Raw genomic sequence first — 25,821 nt, 5'->3', positions numbered from 1 at the left:
TGTAGGGTGACCTGTTAAATTTACCATTAGGAAGAAAAGAAAATATTATATCTGAGAAAACACATGTGGTGGCAAGAATAAGTCCAGAAGAATAAGGAAGTATAATGCTGGCCTAGGGGGCAATTGCAAAAATATGGCCTGTTTTGCTATAAGGCCATGGAGAATCTGAGGTATGATATGTTGAACAGGAATTGCCTGCATCTAGGATGGACAGTGCCTGGCCCTTACGCACTGTCTTGCAATACCCAAACAAAGCGCTTTCCCCCTTTGCACACTGCTCCTATGTCTTTACCTAATGGGGCAGGCAGCCCAGTGGATTAGGACTCCAGGAGTGGGAGCATACAATTGAGAATTGTGTTGAGTTTCCTTTACTTTTAATTTTTTTTCCTGCTAATAAAAGAATGCAGAGAGAAAATTGATGAACCCAGGCAAAAGAGAAACTGGAACCAAATGACAAATTATGGATTGAGGAGACTGAGGGTTCCTGGCACCAGACTGCTGGTTTTTGACTATTGTGCAGAATGACACCTCCAGTGACACCTCCAGAAAGCACCTGTGAAAGGCTAAATCTAATTGTGTTAAGCATCACTTCTTGCTGGCTTTTGAATGCGTAAGGGAAACGTTTTGTCCACTTTTAGTTTATAACTGCCTAAATTTTTTCCAATTCTTTGGAAGGGGAAAAGAGACAAAACTTGAACTGTTACTTTGCTGTTCTTAGGCTGTGTTGTGTTTGCAGTTACTCACTGAAATAAGAACAAGTAACTGTAATTTTAGATAAAATAAACTAAATCTTGCAGAGTTGGCTGATAGCAGCACTAGGTTCTATTCTCATCACCTCTGTTTGTTATGCTTTTGTGCATCAAATGGTGCTTTATTTACAATAGATACAAATATGAGTTCCAAGTCTTCAATGCAAATGGAGCAGTTATTTTATTTTATATGGCACTTAAAGGTCTATAAATATCAATGATGCAGTTTCTTGCTTTTGACTTCATGATCAAAACTGACCAGTTGATCAGAGAAGTTAATACTTCATGACCAAAAAATGGCTTATGAAGTGCTGCCTTTCCTTCTCACAATAAACATCTTACTGCTTCTTCTGACTGTAAGCACGATGACAGTGTTGCATGTGCTTTGAATACCAGGTGCAAACATTGAAAATGTTTGCACCTGGTATTCAAAAAGGTCTCTTAACTTTCTCAGTTTTTGATGGCATTTTGATCTGATCACAATGAAAAGAAAGGAAAGATAGTTAGATAGGGGTATAGTTGAAAGTGGGTTTGGGGATCAGTGGGATCACATACTTCCCATTGGATGATTTTCACTTTCATTGAGGAAATCTCAGATGCTTGGGCAAGGGATTGTTGTCCTACCACCTGCTTTATTTGTGCTGACAGAATGCCTTAGCTGTTCACACAGACAGAAGGCTGAAGCAGTGTACTGCGAGATATTCAGACCTACAAGCAGTGTATTGTACAATAAATAAAAATAAAAGTAGATGCCTTTTGGATTATTATTTCTTTTACTTCTCAGTAATATGGTTTAGCCTAGCTATTTTTCCAACAGTGGCTGTGCAGCAGTTTAGAAGCAGCTGTTACAAAAGGCAGAGCTCAGCTGCTAAGGCTGACTGTGCTGGAAGGGCTCCAGAGATGCTGTTTTTGAGGAACTACAGCATAGAAACCCTGGGACTCCTCCTGTGGGAGTGGTGGAAGAGAAGAGGGAATAGCTTGCTGTTGTTTAGTTTCCTGTTCTTGACTGGGGATGACTAGAAGGAGGAAAACCCCACCTACGCTATCTCCCTTGGGTGGAATGAAGGAACATCCTGTAGGAGAGAGGAGCAGCTGTTGGGGAGCTCTAGTCTGTAGAGACATGAGTAGTCCTCTGGTCTACCCAAAGCTGATTTTGCCTTTTCCTTCCAAGTATGTTTAAGAGCTATCTACCTAAATAGATATCTGGATTAAAAAAAAACAACAACAAACCAAACCAAACAAACAACAAACAAACAAACAAAAAAGAAACAAAAAAAAAAAACCCAAAGGAAAACAACAACCAAACCCAAAAACCACGTTAGCTTTTCTCACAAGAGTGCTCTGAGTAATGGTTGGTCCTGCTAAGCAGGTGTAGGGTGTGAATGGAAAAATGAGAATGAAGATTATCTGGGTTTCTGCATCCTCCAAAAGTTTTGAAAACCCCAGTTCTTTGTTACATTAAGCTTTAAATACTCCCTCTGGAAAGGGAAGGAAACATTCTTTTAGCTGGCTTTGGTGCTTTTGGCCTTATAAAGGGCTTCCCTGTCTTCTCTCATGAATTATTTACAACAGGTTAAATGACTGTTTAAATATCTTTTGAACTCTTACTATTATTAAACTTTTCCCCTTCACTATTTTCTAGAGGATGGCATAGTCTTCTTAATATTTTTTGGGAAAGAATCCTCAATTTTTCTACAACCTTTTAAATGCATTTATGGGAAAATGAGGATATGTCTTTTTAATGCCGTTGCCTTTCTTTTTTTGATAGCTTGTCAGAAACATCATCTTGAAAAGTGTCCCTGAGTGATAATTCTACCTTATTATTCCTCTTGCAGTATCCTGTATTCTGCATAGTGGTTAAGATGGCATTGTACTTTGCACTACAGAATAATAGTGTACATAAGAATGCACATAAGAATGTGCTCATAAGAATGATAAGCTAAAGAAAGATGTCCTAGAGACTCAGCTGTACAGGATGTATCCTTCACCAGCTAAGTGGAAATTCACCTTTTTTCTGCCCAGTTCCTAGGGTTTTTTATCTCCTAAATATTTAGCTTCTCTTCGTTCAATCTCTGGCAGTTACTTGGCCCATCAGTTGCTTATGCACTGTCTGTCTGAGCTCTGCCTCTTGCTGTGTTAATGATCGCAGGTGCTGGTGCTTCTGCAGAGTAGAATCACCTGGTAGCAAAGTTCATCCTGTCTTTGGTGCTGTCTTTGGCAGTCAGAGTTCTGTCCCTTCTTCTTTCAGTATTGAATGATACTGTCCCCTGAGCTTATGTATGTCTGTCTCTTAACTCAGACTTCAGAGCTTATTCATTCTCTGCTGATTCAAAGTGACAGCTGTGCCATCAATCTGTTTGTCAGTTTTCCCCCCATTTGGTGTGTTGGAGATGCTTTGCTTCACACACAGGCTCAGGAATGCTGTCTGGCCCTTTGTGCTCTGCAGGTCTGCTGCACCTAGATCAGAAGTTGGAGTCAGACTCCATTGGGTGAGCACTTGTGGTTACAGTGGCAGAACTCCTATTATAGGAGGGAAAACCCAAGGAAGAGGACTCAGGCAAGCCACGTTTGCAGACTTGGGACAATTCATACATAATGTTCTGTATCTGCAGTGCAACTGGCAACAGACATGTCACTTGTTTCAGTATTGCTTGTCTTTCTTCATTCTGGTTACTGTTGAATTTCAATATTTGTCCTTACTGACTGCCACATTGCTGAGTTTGACAGGTTGTTGCCAGAATTTGAGTCTGCTGACATAAACTTTGCATATATTTAGGTAGAGATTCAACCAGTGGTTATCCTGTGTCAGAGTAGATCCTGTTTTGTTTGTATATAGTAGAAGATTAGGAAAGTGTGCATTTTGAGAGGAAGAGAACACCTATATCTCATATTTATTTGATGAACTTTTCAAAGAGTTGATTGTGCCAAAAAACACAGTATGAAAATATCCCCTGGATAAGAGGTATGTTGGGTTGAATACCAATGCAATGAAAAGTAACTTTTTTCCTTATTTTCATTACTGTGCATTAGTACAAATTGTAAAGTAATTGTTTCTGTAAAAAGAACATATTAGTCAGACCTTGAAACTTATCAGGAAGTCATGCTATTTAAGGGTGATATAAATTGTCAGAGTTCCTTGAACAACCAAGACTAGAATCATGCAAAATTGACATTATGTTGAACTATATGTCATGCTTCTACAGAATGCATGAATTACTTGTGATGAATCTTGCTACTCAAGTGATTTCTGAGGTAACTGTGTTATTCCTGAAAATTAGATGAAAATATACATTTTCTACTCCCAGTAAAAATCCTGCTGGAGTAATTTTTAGCTAGGATGATCCAGAGACAGTTGAAAAGTGAAATTTCTGCATCAGTGAACGTGTGGGGTTCTTCAGGAGGACTGCTCCGTCTTTTAATTCTTGTTAAAATAATTTGAATTTTTACAAGATGGAACAGTTCTTTGTACATAATGACTAGAAAAGTATTTTTTTGTTTTGTTCTGTATTGTTTTGATTGAGTTGATGTATAAAGACAATGTTCCTTTCCGAGAGCCAGGCTATTTATAGAATTGCATAGGAAAAAATTGAGCAGGTCTTGCCCAAGGGAATATTGCTACACTCCTCCCTTAGCACCATCAACACCAGAAACATTCATTTATTCAGTGTCCCTTTTGATTTTCCTCTGAATTTATGAGTTCAGACTTCAATGGAGTAAGAATATCTCAAGCAGAAAGAGATACCATACTGACATTTGAGTTCCCCATATTCTTTGATGTTCTAGTGCAAAACTTGGTGTATATTTTCCCTTTGAAATAAATAGACATATCTACCTGATTCCTTGGAGAATTCTTAAAAACTAAAAAAGTTCATAATGGGAATTTATCTCTAAGCCTAAGTCTAAAATGGTGCATCTGTTTTTCCTTGCACTGCACAGACTTGTCATGGTTGTGGCTTTTCATGTGCCCATAGGGGCATCACACATTTTTGTTTGAATGGATTTAAAAAGAACACTAAGAAAGTTTCCACATAAAGCGGGGAAATTTCTAATAGATAATTCTAACCTAGGTTGTTTGTTTTAATTTTTAGGCCAATATTAACACATTCTCTGTACTATTTCTCCAACCCTGACAACTTACAAATGAACACTGATGGAACAAATGGTATAAAGCATTTTTATTATCAGAGTAATTGGCAATTTTATTTTGTGGGTCTTTAGGGTCTCTTGCCATGACTCTACAATTTTAGATATATATTTTAAAAATAAAAGAAATTTTCTGCCCCTCTATTTGGAGAGGGGAGAAAACAAACCAAGTTTTTGTGGATATTCTTCAAACCAGGAAAAATCTACTTGTGTTGTAATCTTTGCCACATTTTCTGTGGGTTGAACAAAACCCTGTCATCAAAACTTTGACTTCTGTGGAGATATTTGAAAAAACTTCAAAAACTGCCATCAGTCTGGGAGTTGTGAAACCAGTGGGTAAACAGGTACCTCGAGTTCTTTCAGCACTCTTCTGCTCTTAAAACACTCATGGTTGACATGGTAGGGATGGTGTAATCACAGAATCATTTAGTTTGGAAAAGACACTGAAGGGTCAGTCTGACTATAATGGTATAGGTTCATTTCCTTCCTGCCTTTTGTAGACCTGGGATATCTGTTCTTTCTGTAGATACTGCTATTCTGATGTGAGAGGTGGATAAGAAGTTGAGAACAGAAGTTCAAACATAAATAAAAAAAAAATAAGCCAAATATGAGATACTCATTAGTAGATGAATTAATGAATATCTCATATTTTGAGATATTCATTAATTCATTCCCTCTAACATTCTTGTCCACTTCTGTTTTTTTGAATATGAAGAAGTTTACTGGCAGGTTAGGGGTGGCAAGTGATTCCTGGCTTTGATTGCAGCATAATCCTTGTAGAAGTGGCAGCAAATGGGCCTTGGAACAAATCATAAAGCAGAAGTGCACAGTCAGGGCATTTATGTGAGGTATTTACTTTGAGGTAATATTTACTTATACTGTGGATCATGCTCCTATTGTACGGTGAAAGTACAGCCAATAATGCTGCTCTGAAGAGTTCCTTGTTTTCTAAAGGTAAATATATTGTTGTACATGGGGGAAGGAGGAAAAAATCATTAATATGTAGGAAACGTATGTGCTACAGTTCAAGGCTCTTGATTATCAATCTTCCCAATGAGTTCTGATTGCATTGATTTTTTTTCTTTTTAATCTACTTCAGGTACATCATAATTTATCTTTTATTACATATCAGGGTATGTGGTGATGTTGCTGCTGTAATTCTCTGGCAATCCAATGAAAAATTATGGCAAGAATTACTAATTTTTTTCCCTTTTTTTTTTTGGCTTAAATGCAGAGGCATATAAAATTGAAGGTAATCAAATTAAACTTGGCAGACAGTTGCAACTTAAAATTGTTTCAAAGAAAATGACTAGGGAGAAGATGAAAAAGCCAGTAGACTTAGAAGTATTTTTTTTTCCCCCCCAAGTTCTCATTAAAAAACTTTGGCTTGGCATTAACTATTCCATGTGACAGTCATTTTGATTTGAATGTTATTGAAGACTGTCTCCAGTTTCTGTTCCCTCAGGGTCTAAATGGATCTTTTTGGAGGTGTACTAAATTAAAGATTAATAGTAATAAAGAAGGGACTATGGAAAGGTTAACTCTAAGACATTACAGGCTTGACCTACTACATTTCAGAGATTAATTTGTTACAAAGATTTTTATGAAGTTCTGAATTTCATTAACTGCTTAAGTCTGTTCCCATATAAACTTAAGGCTTCATTCTTTCAACCTGTGTTTAAAAGTTTGAATATGTGTAAGTGAAGAAATACTAAACCCTGACTTTGGTTCATCATCACAAAATATAATTCACCTCAGTAATTCTCCTATTATTGTCTTTGAATGAGATAATGCAGTATTTCAAGTTTTTTTGTGTGTGTATGGTCTGTAGTGGTATGCAAGTCAAAAGTGCAGAATTGTACTAGTTGACCTCAGGAGGATTTAGGAACTGAGTGACTTTCAGTATGTTTTTTGCTTTAGTAAGGTGTTAGAAACTCTCATGTAGTATAGAACTGAATGGAAGTAACCTAGGGTTATGTTAGAGTCTTTGCAGTCTGAAAGTTCAGTGTCTAGCCTATGCTAGCTCTCTACCCTGCCTCTATGATTGATGGAAAGAAGTAGATACTTTCAGAGAGCTGGAGCAGGTGAGTCCACCAAATGATTTACAGAGAAAAGTAGGCAAGAAAAATACTTTCTTTGTGTCTTTCATATATTCTTGCAGTAAACATTAGGTGGGAAAATATGAGATAAGGTAATAAGCTAAATTTACTCCTTGGTAATTAGTAAAAATTAAGGTTTAAAAGGGGGGAAAATAGATCTTAACAAAATATCAGATTCTGTTTCAAATTTTTCTGACTGAAGAGCCTGCATTTAAAAGATTGTACTTAAGGAGGAAAAAGTGTTGGTTTGTGTAGTAATGAAGTTTATGCTATTTTAATTCAGACTGCCTATTCACACATAAAACCCCATGCTTTTTTCCCCTATAGTTCCAATCAATTTTTTTTCCATGTAGCCAGTCCTGAATATTTATATAGAAGAGATATAAAGGAACACTAACCTGTAAATCATTTGTTATTAGTTCACAGCAATGTCTGACTGATTTTGATTGTCCATATAAGTAGTCCTAAGATTTTTGTGTGTCTTAAATTTTAGCTTCAATTCATATGTGTTATATAATAAAGCAGCCCTTCCTGTTCAAAGAAGGAAGGCAGCATTTAGACTTTGCCTTTTGTTTTGAGGAAGAAAGTATTTGTTCTTCAGATAAATGGTTCTGTTTATTTTCTTAGATTACTTTTTTTTCACCTCCTGTCCTCTTCAGCTTGGAAGCTGAGAGCTTGCTGTGAAATGTGAGATACTATCTTTCACCAAAATACCCTAGAAGAGCAGTGGGAATCTGCAACAAGTTGATGAGTTCGCTTCTTAACCCAGGAAGCCCAAGCACATAAAAATCACCCCTCAATCTTCCTTGTTCTTAGGCTTGTCATAATTTGTCCATATGCCTAAATTGATTGTACAGCTGAGAAAGGTACCTTTGTGGCCAGGATTACTCAGCAGTGTAAGGCAGTATCTGTCCTCCTTCAGATTCCTGTGCAATCTGTCTCTGCCTACGCACCAGCTCTCACTTCTAGCTTCTTTCCCTGTTCCAGCATCTACTGCCTCGTATTCTCAGTTCATGTCCTTTGTTAGAACCAGTATTGCTTTCTCCTTGGGTTTTTGAGGTGGCCTTTCCAGGAGGAAAATTCTTCTTTGCTCTTCATCCAAATCTATTTCTCTCCATTTCTTGTGGAACCTTCACATGAAATACATGAGTTGCTTCTCTCTAAAGGGTAGTGGTTGACAATGTAAGATCTCTAACCTTCAGCTTGGCTGATAACAGTCCAAAACAGCAAGGACAATGGAAAGGACAAAGGAAATGCCCAATCACTGCAGCCTTCACCATCTTCTTGAAGTCTTCAGGAAAATTCAGGTTGGGACCAACACCAAATTTAGCCCAAAAGCTTTTGGTAGATTTCTAAGCAATTTCAATTTCACTTTAAAGAGAAGTGACAGACAGCTTTAATAGATGACTTGATGGTATGGCCAGCCTTTTGTATGCTTGCTTATTCATTCCCTATTCCCTTACCGTTGCGTGTTTTAGCTTGGCAAGTGAATCTTTTCAGCACAATTACATCATGCTGTATAAGTCAGGAGCTTTGCTCACACCTCAAAATTTATCCAAAGCAGAACTGAGCCTTGGTTAATGGAAAGGAGAAATTATAGTCTGAAACAAATAATTCTTGCAGCAAGAACAACCAAGAACTACTTTTAGAAGATGTTGAGCATGAACATTCTAGAGAGCCAAGGACTGCTCAACATGACAGCACTTGTCATAAAATTGGTAGGAGGGATACCTGCTTAAATTTGGAAATGAGAAAGAGTATCTGTATTAAACTGAAAATGTTATTTTAAGGATGTAGCTCTTGCCTTTATGATTTTTTTCAGTATTAGATGTGTTATCATTTTCATAAACTGTTCCATTCTCCCTCTCTCCTCTCCCATCTTTTTTTGAAGGAGTGGGAAGGAGTCACACATCTTTAGTGCATCTTTTATGTGATAGTCTGAAAATAATTCCAAGTATAATACTCACAGTAACTGTGATGAATAAAGAAGCTGTTATCTTAAACCTTGTTACTTTTGCATTGCACCATCACAAATATATCACTCTCAGAAAAATTTGAGAGCACAGTCTTTTTAAAAAGACCTTGATTACAGCTCCACCAACCAATTGTTTGACAAGCCACATGATGTAATAGTATTTCTTCTTGTGCACTAATTGAAATATGGATGGGTGAGGGAGAAATAATCAGTTTGGGCCTTAAGACTGTCTCTGTTAGGAAACTTAGCAGGGCTAGGGATTGTGTTTCAGCACTGCCTGTGTATTTCGTGAATTTCATGTTGTGATTTTCACCTGAGGCAATTTTTTTTTTTTTTTTCTGACAATACCTTGAGATGGATATCATGGACTAGCAACCATTTGCAGTGAGTAATAACACACCCTTGTTTTGAGGGGGTACAGCTTTGCCATATGGATGCAAACTGTTGTGCCACACTTCCCAAAAGTAAGTAAATGGAGAGTAGCCTCTTTCATCTCCCAAAGAAATGCAGTTCTGTGACCCAGTAAGACAAGGACTTGGTGATAGGACTGAGGTCTTAAAGGATGCAATTATGAAAAGAATTGGAGTTATTTTCTGTAATTGAAGTAGAAGAAGGAACAGAAGTATCTTGGAGGAGATGGCTGTAAACTTGAGTCTGTAGCAGTATGCAAATGTTGAAGTTAACAAATGTGGTTAAAGTTTGAGTTCTCCAAGAATAATAATGTCTGTATTTTTAAAAGGAAATCAGAAAATTTATTTTATAAATAAAAGCTAAACCATCTGCAAATAGAGAATGGATTGTTGTCGTAGGTTTTGAACCCAGAAATCTGAGCGCATTCAGGAAATTTTGCCTGAAGTTGCTGAAACAACTTGAAAAGCAGCTGTATGTGTAAAATCACTTCACTTAGCACTGATATTCAAGTACTAATCATTGTTCAGAAGTAACAGAAAATAACTGAGTCCTTAACCTTCTAGTTTCCCCTACAAAGTAGACTAATTATCTGCACTTGAATTTAGTCAGAGCATCAGGATCTACCTTTCAATCTTACTTAATCCAAAATTAAATTATGAAGGTATTTGTTATATTAAAATGCCAAGCATCCTTTCCCTAAACACTCTCCTTTTATTGAAACTGTGCTCACAAATCCTACGATAGGGTTTGTATTGAACACTGATTTTTGAAAAGGAAAAGCTAGAAACAGTATTTTCCTGAAAGCCTACAGAAAATCCAGGTCTGCATAATTTTTGGAATGTATGAAAGTCCTTGCCTTACATGCTACATGTCTCAAAATACAAAGCACGTGCAATTTTTTGCTTCCAAAATAATGCATCTTCTGCTTGAAATTGCACAGGTTTCCCTGTATTTTGGGTCTTTCATGAGCCATTCTTTCTAGTCTCTTTCCCTCAAGCAAAATATGATCCTAGGAATACCACACCTTGCTTTTTTGAAAGATTAATTTCTTCTGGGAAAAATGGCTCTCTGCATGTTAAAACTGTTTATTCTTTCTCTTACTGTGTTCCCACCTCCCTCTTTGACAATAAAATCCTATTTTATTCTGCTTTTTACCTAACTGTACTTGACCTACTATGGGCCAGAAAGGTTTTGTGCTATGGTCTCTTTCCTTTAAATTCATGGCCCTAACTTTGTCTTTCATTGTTCATCCGCTTGCTTCATTCCTGCAATTTTTTCAGTTTTGTTTTGCTCCCTGTGCCAGAGTGGCTGTCTTAGTGCTGTTTTAGTGCTCTTTGCCAAGTAACACATTTTATATGACCTGCTCTCATTTGTGACCTGGTGTAATTGCACTTTTCTCTGCCATAGTTATCTCCTGTTGTGTTATGTGTCAGAAACAAGCTCACTGGCACCTTAAGGTGCTGCTGGAATGAGCTTTCAAAGAAGCCTTTTCAGGTGGTATTCCACAGGGTCTGGAGACCAAAGCCCCTTTACTTACTCTACCTCAGAGAACTGTGGTTTCTCAGGAAATTGCCATGAAATGGGATTTTGAAAGCTGTGGAATTACTAAGCCTGTCCTCACATATGGGGTCTTGCTGTGCAAATCAGGAAGTTGTGGCTGTCCTGAGAAACATTTCTGGAATTTTCTGTACTTTGGGAATGTGTGCCTTGCTTGGAGCCCTATGATGATACCCTGAGCACTCCTGAGCTCCTGCCTGCCTTGGTAGTCTGAAAAGTCAGTATACCAATACATAAGGTATTAAAAAAATAAAAAGTTCAGGACTGAGAGAAAGAAAACTGGACAGAGGGAGGAAAGGGGATGGTTGCTGTCTCTGCACCAGTCACTCGATCTCAGCACTGTAGCTGAAGGGTGAAATTCAGGTCCCAGTGAGCAAGTTGGACTTTGAATTCTCTACAGAAGAAATGAGTTTTTCAGGTCAGTTAGCACTCACTTTGTGAAGACAGTGTGTTCTTTACAAGGGAAACAACACAGGAAAGGAAGAAGGTAGTTTCTCAGCAACCCATAACTGACTTATGCTGCCAGCAGCATAACTAGGAGTTAGAACCCTCCAATGGTCTGTAATGGAGATATTTCTCTGGTAATCATATTTTCAATCTCTTCCTCATCTCTTTGACAATAAATTTGGAAGATTCTACGGTTTAGATGCTTGTCCTTTAATTGGCAGAAAGTTAAATTCTTTGTTTAGAACAAGAGACAGCCAAACAAGACCCTGGACCCAAACCTTTGTATTACATGCCACTGCTATAGGTAGTAAGAACTATGTAAATTAGTACCTAAAGGTGGATGCAGTAAATAATGTTTGCTTACAAAGTGAATGGTGAAAATTCTTGATTTTTTTTTGCCAAGCCCCTAATTTAATTTTCAGAGGCAGTTAAAACTGTTAATAATTACAAATCACAAGGCATTTGGTGACCTGAACTTCATTAAACTGCATGAATAATGCAAATATGTTTCTTTTAATTAAACACATTTTAAAAAAGTTAAAGATCTGAAAAAAATTAATCATACATTGTGTCCCACTTTTGATGCCCTAGAAAACTCCCTTTTCTGTTCCCTTTTTTGCTGCTTCACATGTTTAATTGTAATGTTTTAGATACTGTTCCAAGAAAATCTTCAGAAATATTTTGTCAGTGTTCAGTGAAGCCAGTTGAACTTTACCATTTGGACAAGTTTCTTTGCTGGTAGGGATGCTTTATTTGGCTCAGACATCAGTGTTGCATTTGTTTAACTGATTATTTATTTTTAAAGGAAGAGATACCACCCTTTAAATGGCCTATTGGAACTTTTGAAGGTCCAACCTGATTTCTTGCCTCTTAATTATGGTGCTTTTTTTTCCTAGACATGAATCTGCTAGGCTGCTTTAAACAGGTTTTAGAGCTACTTGGTTTCCACTGTGAAAATAATAATGTCTTCTTTGGCAAGAGAGCTGGGAAAAGAAAGTTCTTGAAATACTGCAGAAAAGTTAGTATGTTGAAAAAGCAAAACTCCTCCCCTCCTTGTGCCGGTGCATGAAGCTATGAATATTTGGTATCAGTAAAAACTGTGACAGCATTTTCACTTTTAGGAAGGAGGACAATAGTGGTTTGAGAAGGAAGGAAGGGCTTGTCAGGTGGGAATGTCTCTGTCACAGTCTATAGCAAAAGCTGAATAAAGCATCTCATTTCTCTGGAGTTGTAGAACTTACCCTTAGAGGATTTTTGCCCCAGAATAAAAACTGCAGTATAAGTTTGACTGTTTAGACATGCAGTCATTGGCTCAAAGCACTCTACTCTCTGCATCCACAGACTGCCCTACTAACTGTAGAGCAGCAGCTCTTTGCTTTTCTGTAGACTGCAGGAGTCAGGAATCAGCTCTGGTTGGAGGAGGAGGAAGTATTCTGTCCTCTTCATTTCCCTCTGAATTGCTGTCATGGAGAGGTTATCCAGGTAGCATTGCCCAAATGCTGGGTAGTGAAATGGAGAGAGGCCAGAGTGAAGAGGATGGACCTGGATGCAGCCCTTGTCCCCTCTGATGATGCCATTATTACCTGGTGATATTTAAAATCGAAACATTTTCACATTACTGCTAATCTTCATCCATTTGAGTTCATGACTTTATTCTCTTTCTACTCTAATTAACACATACTGACCTTCCATTGTCGCAGATGCCTGCATACAAATTATTGGGATACTATGTTTAGCCTTGTGGATGAGGCTGGGAAGGACAATCAATAGCTGTGTTGTGACTGGCAAAACACTCTTACAATATCTAGAACATCAGGAACAATATACTGGAACACGCTTCTCCAAACCAAAATGATATTGAGTTGGCTCTGCTGTTTGTATCCTGGATGTGAGTTCCATGTCTGATGAAGCTTGCTCTGAATGTGATTGTGGAAAGTGATTGCTGCTTTGCAAGGTATTGTCAGTCTAAATTGTAGGGTTGGTTCCATATTTCCAGGTCCTTCCTCTTATGTGTTTGCGAATTTTGATGCTTTAGGAGAATGAAAAATATTCCTGATGATGAGAACAGAAATGGCCATAGAAATAATCTCCAAACAACTCAGAAAGGAAACATGTAATCAACTGGGAAGAGCTGTGGTTGAGTCTGTGGACCTAATCACTGCCCCCCCTGAAAGTCTGCTGTATGCCAGGAAGTACCTTGATTGCTGCTTTTTGCTTGGTGAGCTTTTGGTCTGAGGTGAGCCGAGCTGAAGCCAGATTTCACTTCTGTTTATTCTTCCGCTATCAAATATGACACCACTGTCTGTGACGAATTTGTGCTAGACATAAGTGCATTATAATGACATAAAATGACATCTATTTCAATACTGTGTATCCAGACTGGTGAATGTAGAACAAATAGTATCATGAGGTCAACACACAGGGTAGAACCTTTGCATTGCCATCTTGTAGCACTATCAGGTGACAAGATGCTGTATAAGAGATGGAGTGTGAAAGAACTATGAATAGTGCTTTCAGTTTGTGACTGTAAATTTCCTCTGACACATAAAAGCCATTTACTTAGGTTTTTAGCCACCTAAGCCTACTGTGGCTTTTTCTGCCTTTAGAGAACTCCCTGTAATCCCTTGTGGCTTAGACTAAGAGGTTAGCTTTTCATATTTTGCAACCAGTTTTGTTCCTTACTAGCTAAATTTATTCCTATATACAAAGCCATGCTGTCCTCATCTGGAAGTTGCTCAGAACTTGTTCCCTTATTATTTTAGTCAGGAAGTAGATGCTATCAATTAAATTTAAAGACTGATTGTCCTTGTCCAGTAACAGTAGGCTCTTTCTGCTCTGTACCTATATTGCTCTTTGTTTTCTTTTTTGTTCAATCTCCAAGTATTTTGGTTTCCTATGACTCCCTGAGTCTCTTTTCTTTGTTGAGGTGAATAGCCAGGTGCATTCTTCTTTTCTATAGTGGCCAATTTTTTTTCAGTATTCTCAGATTAAGTTTTAGTTTTTATTTCATTAATTTTATCCTGAAAATCTAATCAATTTGCAGAGAAAGTGGGATCGATGCTTGCTTTCTGAATTGTCTTTTTCACTTCCTCTCGTTCATCTTAGTCCACTCTCTTACTTTACCACTGGAAGCTGCGTAAGTTTCATTTGGCATGCAGTCATTGAGATAGTGAAATCTGGTTTCACTCTGCTTCCTTATTAAATAAGTAGTACTGTCCTTCCCTGCTGTGGATCATTTTCCAGTCTGGATGTATTCACGCTACCTTCCTGCCTTCAGTGTTATGACCGCTTTATTTATTTCCCCCTATCTCTCTCTCTCTTCTGTTATCCACAGGCTAAATATCTATCCATGGCTAAATAGCTTTCTTTCCTCTCCTACAAGACAAGCCCTTATACTGTAAAAATCTCATGCTGGACACCTGATAGCCTTGCATAAAATTTTAGTTCTCAGTCTAGCACAGCAAAGCTCTGCTTTCTTTACTCCCAGATTATTTTCATGCTCCTGTCTCCATTCTTCTGCAAAAAATAAAGTTAAAACCATTGCTGTATTTGGGGGAAGGTAATTCTTTCATGCTAAGCATTTTATCTGTCACATACCTTATCAGGCTTCAGTGTCTGCTTCTTGTACTTGAAGTAAAACCTAGTGACAAAGCCAAATGCATATATCCTTGTGTTAAGCAGTGCTTTGACTGGAGAATGATATTGTGCACAGTACCAAAATTCAGACATTTTGGAGAGAGAGTACACAAAATAAGGTTTCTTTTCCTACATGTCTTGCTCTTTTAATTTCCTTCTAGTTTTTCCTCACTGCCTGGGTATTTCAGGCTATAATGTCAAGGCTGCTTTGTTTTCCTTGCTTGCAGAGTGGCTTGATATTATATTATATTATAGTATAGTTTAGTAAGATGCATTTTTTACTGACTGACTCAATACTGAAAGCTGAAGCAAGTATTATGATATAGGGTTTTTGTCAGACTTTTCTTGACTGTCTAAACTATTCTGACTGACAGCTTTGAATTACTGAATCTGTAGCCAGTTTAGGTATACTGTTTTTCAAAAATAAATAGCTTGTTATGATTTTAGATAATACAAGCAAGGGTTTCACATTTTTCTAAAAATAATTTGTTTTCTCAGCCAGCTGTTTTGAACTATACATCTATACTTGGGAATTGAAGGAAGTTTCTTTTAGTATTGGAGAAAATGTATAGAAGTTGAATGTCTGCTAATAATCTTATAGACTGAAGTAAAACAATCTTGTGGTAAGGAATGTATTCTGGGAAGGACTTTAGCTTATACTGTGGTTTGAAAAAACCCCAGCAAACCCACATCCCTATTTTGTGGTTCTGTTACCTTTTTTTTTTGGTTTTTTTTTTTTGGTTTTTTTTTGGTTTTTTTGTTAAATGGGACTATTTAGCCATTACAGACACCTGCTTATTTTCTTTTTGTAATTTTTAGTCCTTTGAGTTTTTGGAAAATATGATTTAAAAAATAAAGCTCTCCTTTCAGCCTAGATGCTATGTAGAGTTTAAAAGAATAAAAATTCCATTTCCTGTTTGAGAAATACTATATTTATTGTGTGTACTTGGATAAAAATCAAAGTAGATTGGTTCAGTTTGTGATGCACAATCAGCAAATTGATTCTGGCTGATTTAAGCCTTCAGAAAAACAAAGCAACCTTGGGGGAAGAAAGATGTTTTATTCTGTTGTCTGTGGATATGAGGCAGGGAATTCATGAAGGGTAGAGGGAACTTCAAAATGAAAGGTGGGGGAAGGAAAGAAAAATGATGAACTAAGCCAGTTAAACTGCTGAGCTCTCTTTTTCTCCAGTGCAGTGAATTAATGAGATTAAGTCACATCAACTCTGATTGCTGGAGGGAATGAGCAAAGTGGGCAATTTCAGCAGTAGCTTGCATAGGCAAGTTTGATACTTGCAGGCTACCTAGGATGGCGTGCTGCTAACATTTGAAGCTATTTCCCAACTTGATAGCTGCCACGGTTTTTATTATTTTTGTAGTAAATGTAAGCTTTTCTTGCAGCCTAAAAAGTATGTTGTAGAAAATTTTTTTTTTAGTAAGATAAAACACCTGTGAGAACTGACAAAAACCTGCAGAAGTCAGCCAGTATTCTGTATTTTTTGGCATTTACCTATTTAACAGGAGTTTCTAGAAATTCTTTCTCTGTGTATAGAGGATGAGATCAGATACAATAAGGGCAACTTTTACTTTTCAAAATTTCTCAGTTGTTCCCTCATCTCCTTCTGAACACTTTCAAGATATCTTCCCCTGAAACCATTTCAACAGCTTGCAAATACCGTGCCCTGCTAAGTGTGACCAGTGAGGGTTTCTGGATTTGTTTGTTTTCTCCTTGTTTTCTTCTGCTGCATTATTCTTATTCATCAGCTCAGTTCTTTTCCACAGAAATTATTCCTCCAGATAGTTCTCAGTGTTTCCTGTTAATTCTGTTAGGAGGTCTTTTGACAATTAATCTGTTCTGGTCTGTAACCATGGCATTCTCATACATGCTACTCTTTCCTCCCTCCCTTTATAGGGCTTCTGTGTCCTCCATTCTCTGGTCCTTTCATGCCAAAGTATTCTAAATCAATGTCTTCCTAACTCATCCTTAATAAGTGACTTATTCTATTTTGATCTGAGCAAGTGGTGTCGTATGAATCAGGCCTGCCTGAGAGATTTTCTGGAGGAATGAAGGGGAAGAGCCTGTTCCTTGGTTTGTTGGAGTTTTTTATTGGTTTAGTCACAAAAAAAAGTACTATGGGTATTTTTTTTTAACCTGAGACTGCTGTCAGATTGAATTAGGCTAATAGCTTGGGCTAAAAGCATTGTAGCTAAATTAAAAAATCACAATCACTGTGTTTTCTTTCCTTACTTTGTATGAAGTTGCTCAGTAATTGGATACTCCTATGTGAAGTATGTGGCATCTGAAGATGCAGATATTAATCTATAAACTGCTCATCTTTTCCTCTGGGGAGAGTGTTGTAAATACCAAGTGATAAGAGATGCTGAGAGCAACACACCCTTATTTTAATTATTTTATCTGAAGCAGAGACAAAGTGTCCCATTTTGTGAACTCAGGTTTTGTTCTGTGCCAATAATAATTTTTTTACACAAAATGGAAAAGATCCCCAAGAGCTATTTTGGAAGTTAGGAGACCAGGATTCAGAAATGTGCTTGAATTAAGGCTGTTCGTATGATAAGATCCAAATTTGACTGAAACCTCCATCTTTTCATTTTATTTGTTTTTATTTCTGCAGATTTGTTCTATCCCTCTGTGCTTGATTGATTTCTCCAACTTGTAACTTATTGTAAGGTCAGGGCTTATTAATCACAGGTCTTCCAGGAAGTTTCAAAGGAATGTGGTGTGATGTTTCATTTCTGTAACCACTCTCACTTTTTTGGATGAATTGATGGTGTATAGCCAGTTGTGGTAACTCTTGTAGTGTGTCAGCCAGCTATCGTAGCCTCTCTCTCTTTGTCTGAGAAAGCCTGCCCTCTTCTGGGTGAAGTTACGACTGGATAACTTGTCAGGACTGCAGTGGACCGACCTGCTGGAGGTTGTTCTGCTTTGTCGGGAGAAGCTGTTGGCTTTCCATGGATAGCTTTGGTGGGCCACTATATTGATACAAAATTCTGTGTAGCTGCGGACTTCCTGGTACAATAACAGTAAGGGATAAAATTTGTTGCATTAATGTCTCAAATATTTGCCAATTGTCCTGTGTGCTCTGTGGGGGTGTATATCTATCTATCTATCTATCTATCTATCTATCTATCTATCTATCTATCTATCTATCTATCTATCTATCTATCTATCTATCTATCTATCTATCATCTATCTATCTATCTATCTATCTATCTATCTATCTATCTATCTATCTATCTACTATCTACCTACTACTACCTACACCTACCTACCTACCTACCTACCTACCACTACCTCTTTAAAAAAGATTATGGAAATATGGGATTTCCTTATTTCTAATAATTTTGCATTCCTGTGAAATGATATCTCTCCACAACTCTTTTTTTCCTATCAGATCAGAATTCTTTTTGTTAAATCCAGATTTCTTTTTAGTTGCCTCTTTCTTTTATGTCATAAAAGTATCTTTTTGTTGTTTTTTAGCTCCTTCCCTAACTGACAGAACACCAATAGCTTTGATCATCAGCATCATAAGTTGACAAAGGTAATTAACATTTTAATAGGGTTGTAAGGTAGGTGACAAACCAAATTCCTAGAGCGTAAAAAAATGAAGAAAGTGGTGAAGTTTCTAAGTCAGTCCTGAGTTCAGTTCTAGAAAATATATACTGTAACATGTAATCATTGCAATGACATTTGAAGACCTACATTAAACAGATTGATTGCAATTCGCTCCTGAAAGAACGGTTGTTCAGATCTCATCAAAAAGGCCAAAGGCTGGGCCTGGAATCTCTAAGTACCTGCTCAGAGCCTGGCAGTGAAACACTTGTGGATTGGTAGGGTCACAAATACACAAGTTTGATAAAAGTAGGCAGCTTGTCTCTGTGCCTAACCAGCTAGTGAAAAAAAATCTGGGTCTTATACTTAAAGGTAGCACAATATTAACTCATGTCAGCATTTGGAGTTCAGTTAGCATGTTTACATTATTTTAGTAAATTTGAATTTATAATGCTCTAAACCTTTAAAAACCTGGTCATAGAACAAGATCGTGCTGTGCTAAGAGCTTGCACAGCATGTTGTTACTCCAAGGAACATTTAGTCTAGGCATAAGACAAGATGAATTGATGGATATAGGGGGCATACTGACATTGGCCAGCAGAATTTCTGATCATATCCAGATAGATTGCTGTACACATCCTGATGTAATATTTTACTTAAAAATGCCACGTGCATGTGATGTTACTGGAATACTTGAGTTGTACTGACAGTGAAAGCTAAACACAGAAAATGTAGTCACCACCTTGCTCAATCATGTGTACTTTATTGCCTTGTTAGATAAAGCTGCCCCTTGGCAGCCTTTCCCCATCATCTTTGTTTTATTAATGAGAAGTTTTGCCTTGCATTTTGAAAAGGCCTTTCCTCTTCTGGCAGACTGTGCTTTCTGGGGAGGCTAATGCTGGTTGTATATGAGATAAGTGATGACTTTCAGCATGGGAAAGATGTGTAAGTAATTTATGAATTAAAGCTTTTTATAGGCTATTGAACAAACACACCCAAGTACAATAAATGAGACTATCCGGTTACATATTTTAAAAATAAATTATTTTCTTTCTACTTGTATTTATGGAAGTAGTCCAGCCCAGGGTCTCTCTCACCACAAAGTGATGGAAAAAAGCAAGTTCTGTTCGGTAATTTCTGGTCTTCTGTTTAACCCCACTAGGGTTTAGAATTCTACTTCATTTAGACAGTGGACATGCTGGTGAAAAAATTTTGTTGTTCTTCAGTGTAGCAGGTCTATAGTTGTGAGATACATGACTGAGATGTTTAAGGTATTCCTCTGGCTCTGAGAACAAGATTGAAAACTGTGGTATACAGTTTCTTTTGATGTTACTGGAGAAATACCTATTAACTTCCATGGGCCCAAGTAATTACTCTGCTTTAGAGCTGCATTTATGTTATTAAAATTTGAATATTTTCAAATTATATATTTTCAAAGAAATAAATAAGCTTTGCCTGTTAGTATAGTATGTTGTATTTTACTTGGAAAAAAATCAGAATGGTTAAAACAAAGTTAAAGCAAAGGCAAAATTGGAGGTAGCATAGCCAAAATCTAACTCGGCTGGGTATGCTTCTGCCCTTAGTTTTAAGGACAGTCTCAGAGAATAAAAGCTTGGAAAATGTTGCTGCCCAAATTAGTCAGCTTTGTTGGGGAGCTTTCCAAAGACACATCACTGCTACCAAAATCTATTTGCAGAATACCTTATAGAAAGTAGGTAGTTTGAAGTCAGTTTTTGAGTAACTTCATGTAGGTAGTCCAAGAACTGTAGTACAAAATGCTTTCATTTCATGTGGGTTATTTTGTCCCTTACATTAACAACAAAATGAGGCAGAATAAGAAAATAAATATTTGATCTCATTGGAAACTTGCTAATGTTTGATTTTTAGGCTCTTTAACACAATTACTATGTTTAGTGCCTGGCAGAGCAAGTGGAAAGAATATGTATCTTATCAATATTTTAAAAGATTTTCCTCCTAACCCTCTTTAAGGGTAAAATTATATTTGAATTATATTTTGTGCAGTTCCCATTTTTACTCTGAAAAAGACATTTAAATACCAGTCTTATAAATAAAATTTTGAGTTTATTTTGATACCATACAGCCACAGGGGCGTCACTTGTGTTCTTAGCAGATCTTGGGCGGCATTTCCCTTGTCTTCAAGTGCACCTGTTGCTGAGCTCTGAACACTGCAGTGCTGCTCCTCTGGGATGTCTGTGTGAAAATACTCTGAGGTCTTTATTGTTGATTCCCATTTCTCAACAGTGGACTGGGCTCAGAGAATCTGAGAATCAGAGAATCTGCTGGAAGATTAATATTTTGATCCTTACTTTATTAGCCTCACTGAGATGCTATTGTGAAGTGAATTTTAGTGCGAACAGGTCTTAGTTCTCTGTTTAATCATTGGTTTAATAAATTCCTCTGCCAGCTACTTTCAACATTGATACTTCTTCACTTTATGCTGGTGCTGTTGAATTCTTTCCCTTGTTCTTTTCCACCTCAAAACTCCAGAGTTCTCTCTTTTCTAACACCATTTGTTTTCACATTTCCTTTTCCTTGTGACATGATGAATTATTCTCCTCTATCGAAGTAGAGACATACAATGTCCATCTGCTACAGAGCTCCTTTTCTTTGCAGCCAGTATATCTCACTGAACAGAGTTGATGATTCTTTTTGTGTCATTTCACCTTTTACAACTTCTGTCTCTGAAAAGCATTCCTATTTGTGATGGAGGTCATCTTTCTTTACTCTGGTGTTCATTCCGGGACCATTATCAAACTTATGTCTTCCTTTCGTCAGCTCTCCAAAAAGTCCAGATCGGTTCTGTCCTTTTTTCCTTCATTTTGTTGTTGCCACTGTGACTCCCTATCATTGCCTGAGCTAATTTACCACATCCTCTGTTAAAGTATCTCAAGGCATCTGCAAAGTTTGGAAGAGTAGTTAAAAGTAGTTGCAGTAGATGATAATAACAGACTTCTTGCAGGATAGTGTTGGTTTGAGGCTCTCTGAGATGTGAGAAAGGTAGAATGAGTAAGGGTGAAGGTGACCTAGTATGCATGGAAACCTCTGCTTGAATTGCGTGATTTACCAGCACACGCTCCACAAGGTGCGGTGCAAAGTAGAGGATTGTTCTGCAGATCATTCTTAATAAGAGCTACTGTTTCCAGAAAAGACACTTTTAAATCAAAATATACCAAAGTGTAACCACTTAAGTACCTTGTGTTCTTGTGGATGTTGAGTCTGGGCTTTTCAACCCCCTTGCAAAAGTGGTATTGCAAAAGTACTCTCGTCTGCATCTGATGGGGAAGTAAGACTGAGAGACCTGATCTTTTCCTTTTGCCGTAGCCAATGTGAGGCCTTCACAAATTAGGCAGTTGCCTAGGACATGGCAAAACAGTCCCGAGGGTGTCTTGAGGTGTCCTCAGGGTTTCTTCCTATCTGCCTGAAACAGGTTCACTCTGCTCTCTGTGTTCCACTGCTCTGTCTGCAGTGCCAACAGAGCACAGCTCTCCTTAGTTTTTACTGAAAAATATACATGAGGTGTCCAGCATAAGATAGAGGAAGAGGCAGATTCCCTGTTGCTGTCGGTAAAGAAATACGAAGGAGGCGACACAGTTTCCCCAACAACTCCCCTTTTCCTTCCCTATCCCATTAGCCCACATTCTCTTCCTGCCCAGCCCACCAGTGATGCCTAATCTCATTTACAGGGGCTGCTGCCAGATCTGCTGGCAGCTGCAGTTTCTTGGCCGCTGTTTTCGGTGAGGGAGCCTAGAGCACCGAGGAAGAGGAGAAGGAAGGAGGAGGAGGAAGGCTGCTGCTGTGTGGCGGAGCGGCGGCAGCGGCAGCACCTTTGACGTGCCCGTCCCCCACGTGACGGCCGCTCCATTGCGGGGAGGGAGCTGAGCCGCCGCCGCTCCGGCAGAGCACGGGAGAGCCGCAGCCTCGGCGGCGGCAGCGGCAGCAGCGCCTCCGCCCGCAGTGCGTGTGTGTGCGTGTGTGTGATGAGCGATCGCCGCGTCCCTCCGCCCGCTGCCGGCTGACACCCACCGCGCGGGGCGCGCCAGGAGCAGCAGGAGCAGGCGAGGAGCCGCGGCCAGCGCGCAGTGACCTTGGCCCAGGAGGTAACCGAGCGGGCGGGCTCCGCACCCCTCCGCGCCCCCGCCCCGCTCCTCCCTCCGCCGTGCCGCGGCCCCGCTCCCGCCGGGCCCCCCGGGCGGCGCCGCCGCTGTCCGCGGTGCTGGAGCTGCGGGCGCCGCGCCGGGCTGCCCGCGGGGGAGCCGGTCCGGTCTGCCCGGCCTTTGGCCGCCCGGAGCCGCGCAACCCCCGCGGGCGCTGCGGGGGCAGCGCGGGCCGGAGGGCGGACTGGGGAAGCCAAGCCCGAAGGCGAGAGGTCTCGGGGGCTGGGGAGGGCTCGGGAGGTTAGTGCTGGGAGTAGGGCTCGGCGGCTCTCCGGGCTCTCCGCATCTGCCGGTGTGGTCTGTAGATGGAGCACATTCTTACACCTGCGTGCAAAGCCGGAGCTACGGCATGATCCGAGCTCTCGCTTAGTGCAGCTCCCGTGTGACCCGGGGGAGGGCGGGGAGGAGACGGGGCTGGCAGAGAGCCGGTGTTTGGCGGTAAAGTGCGATGAAAGTAGGTGAAAGCAACCGGAACAGTGTTCTGGCTTGGTTCTCCATTTTCCCTCGTCACCTGCTCCCCTGCCCCGGCGTATGTACGAGCACAGATGTGCTGGTGAATTCCAGGGAGGTTCAAAGCGTCTGGCTTGCTTTTCGTGCCTTTGAATGTTGTGAAAGTTGCTACGACCCGAGCCGCGAGCGGAGGGCACCGCTGAGTCCACGTCACGGGCCGAGTCAGTCCTCCCAAAACTGGCCTGGAAGGCGCAGAGCGTCCCTTGGTGAGCCCCGTGCAGGGGAGGAAGAAGCGCTTTGTGAGGAGGCGTCTGTGTGATGTGGTGGTTAGCGGTGTGTCAGGGAGCTGTTCCCAGTGACAATTGATTAACGTTTAAATTAGATCAACACGTTACATCCAGAATTTACCGGCAAAAGAGAGTAATGACAGTAAATGGCAAATTAGCAGCTTCTCTCTTGTGTAAATATCTGTCGGATTGAGAGCATATACTGATTTCGATAACATGTTGGTAGAAAGTCAGGTCCATTAATCATCAGGGAAGCAGGGAGTCCTGAGGCGATGCCCTATTGAAACCACTTTTACCTTTTACAGTGCAGCATCCAAAAGCGGATCAAATTTGTGGGACATGGCACAAGGAAATAATTATGGGCAAAGCAGCAATGGGGTGGCTGATGAATCCCCAAACATGCTGGTGTACAGAAAGGTAAGCCTTTGTATTTTTCAGAAGCTGAGGAAGGTGAAGTCCTGGACTTTTTTGCCTAGCAAGTGAAGCCATTATTTTTGTTTCTCTCCAATTTCTTGAATAGAGAAATGACTGTATCTGTTGAATGGTTTGAAATGGTAAAATTTGCACACGTCAACTTTGCATCTTGTTCAGAAGCAGCTGCTTTTCAATTTGAGATACTTGATGTATTTCAGTCACTTTCTGCATTGATACATATGCTATGTGATGGTTGTGTGCCAGAGACTGGACCATCTTTTGAGGTCAAGTGTTCACTTTAAAAGTTTTAATTGTAAAATGATCTTCATATGTATTAAAGATAAATATCAACTGTAAAATACAGTGTTTCTGTCTTGTGCAGAGAAGTAGGAACCATTGATTTATTTCATATGAGTGGAAAAACTGATTAAAGATCTCACTTATCTGTGATTGCCAGAAGTCAAAAACCCTTCAAAAACATACGCTTTAGAATTTTTCTCTGGAAAGGCTTCTAGTGTAGTTATTCTTACAACATCAACACTAAATTTCCAGGTATTGAACTCTAATAGTAAGGCTTATTTAGTGATTATGCTTTAATTTAAGTGGGATTAAATGCTTGGAAATTTTGCATTATACACTTTTTTTAAAAAGCCCTAATTGCATCTAAGAAAAAAGAATAGCAACCTAAATTCCAACAATGAGGGAGAAAAAATAATTTTGCTGTTGCAAATTGAAATAAGTAATTATACAACTGCTTGTTTATTCTTAGAACACAGTGCTTCTTAACTTTTTTGTGGTTGGTTTTACTAGGTGGAAAAAAATCAATACTTTACTTTGTTAGAGGCATTGACTTTTCCCCTTACAAGTTGCCCGTAATAGAAAACATCTGATATATAATCAGTTTAGTCTTTGAGGTGATCTGAAGTATAAACAGTAACTGTGGTAAGTGTTCTTTTCCCCGAAATTAAAAAATAGTCTCAAATTGAGGTCTGTTGCATGCTTTTTTCTTTTCATGTTTTCAGATACATTGCTGATTTCACTTAGTTTGTTGTATCTGCTATTTTGTGAAATTAGGTTCCTTTTTACATAAGTGAATGAACTTATGAACCTAACTGTGGTTATCCTTCTATGAATGCACATCTGGAAAAATACAGGATGACCTTGCCACTAACACCACAGGTGTGTTTCAAAAGGCAATTGCATACATGAAAATATGCTGCACATATGAAAAGCAATATACCAGATCTTCTATTGTTCATTATAGGTTTTTGATCTTCCTAAACAGAATCTTTCCACATTTGCCCTTTACTTCAATGCTGGCAAAAAGGTTTTTTCTCCACTTATTTAGGACACAGAGGGACAACAGAGAGAAACAGTTTTCTCTTCTTTTGGTGAGTTTGGTAAAATTTGTGGTAAAATTTGTGACCTCTGGTGTTTAGTATGACCTTATGCCAAAATTTATCATGGCCTCCAGGCAGCTTCACCTCTGAGCAGCATCCAGATGGAATGGAACAGCTGAGGCAAGTGACAAGGGTCCTGGTGGGGCACAGGAGATTTGAAAATGAGGAGTGGGAATAGGACACATGACCTCAGGTGTATGCTCAGCAAACCACCTCACCTGCACACCACCTCAGGTGTTTGTTAAGCAAACCTCTTTTGTTCTCTGTGGTACATCTGTAAAGGGATGATATGAATTTGTGTCCTTCAGTGCAACAGTGGTCCTTCCCATGTTGCCACTAAGTCACTAAGAGCACAAGCTGTGCTCTGAGTATTAAACTTTGAAAAATACTGATCTTCTACAGCATTGCCTGCCCTATTGGTTTTTTTTTCTTTTTTTGCCCACTTACTTTTGTAGCACGGTGAATTAAAGATAATTTCAGATTATGCACACTGTGTTCGAGTACAGAG

General features: G+C 39.1%; 1 protein-coding gene across 3 annotated transcripts in view; it reads left to right on the top strand.

Moving 5' to 3' along the window:
- Positions 1 to 25,821, top strand: part of RGS7 (regulator of G protein signaling 7) — a 238,913-nt gene that overhangs the window by 4,498 nt on the left and 208,594 nt on the right. For 2 of the 3 annotated variants that reach the window (XM_050972432.1, XM_050972430.1), the window contains exon 2: positions 23,805 to 23,916. The exons of the other annotated variant lie outside the window; for it this stretch is intronic. In XM_050972432.1, coding sequence (XP_050828389.1) covers positions 23,839 to 23,916 — 78 coding nt within the window. In that variant the 5' untranslated portion in view covers positions 23,805 to 23,838. The remainder of the gene's footprint in view (positions 1 to 23,804; positions 23,917 to 25,821) is intronic. 3 annotated transcript variants of the gene reach the window in all.

Source organism: Serinus canaria, chromosome 3 (assembly GCF_022539315.1).
Source record: "Serinus canaria isolate serCan28SL12 chromosome 3, serCan2020, whole genome shotgun sequence".
Taxonomy (NCBI): Eukaryota; Metazoa; Chordata; class Aves; order Passeriformes; family Fringillidae; genus Serinus; species Serinus canaria.
The sequence above is the reverse complement of the archived record's forward strand: the minus strand, read 5'-3'. Positions and strand labels throughout refer to the sequence as shown.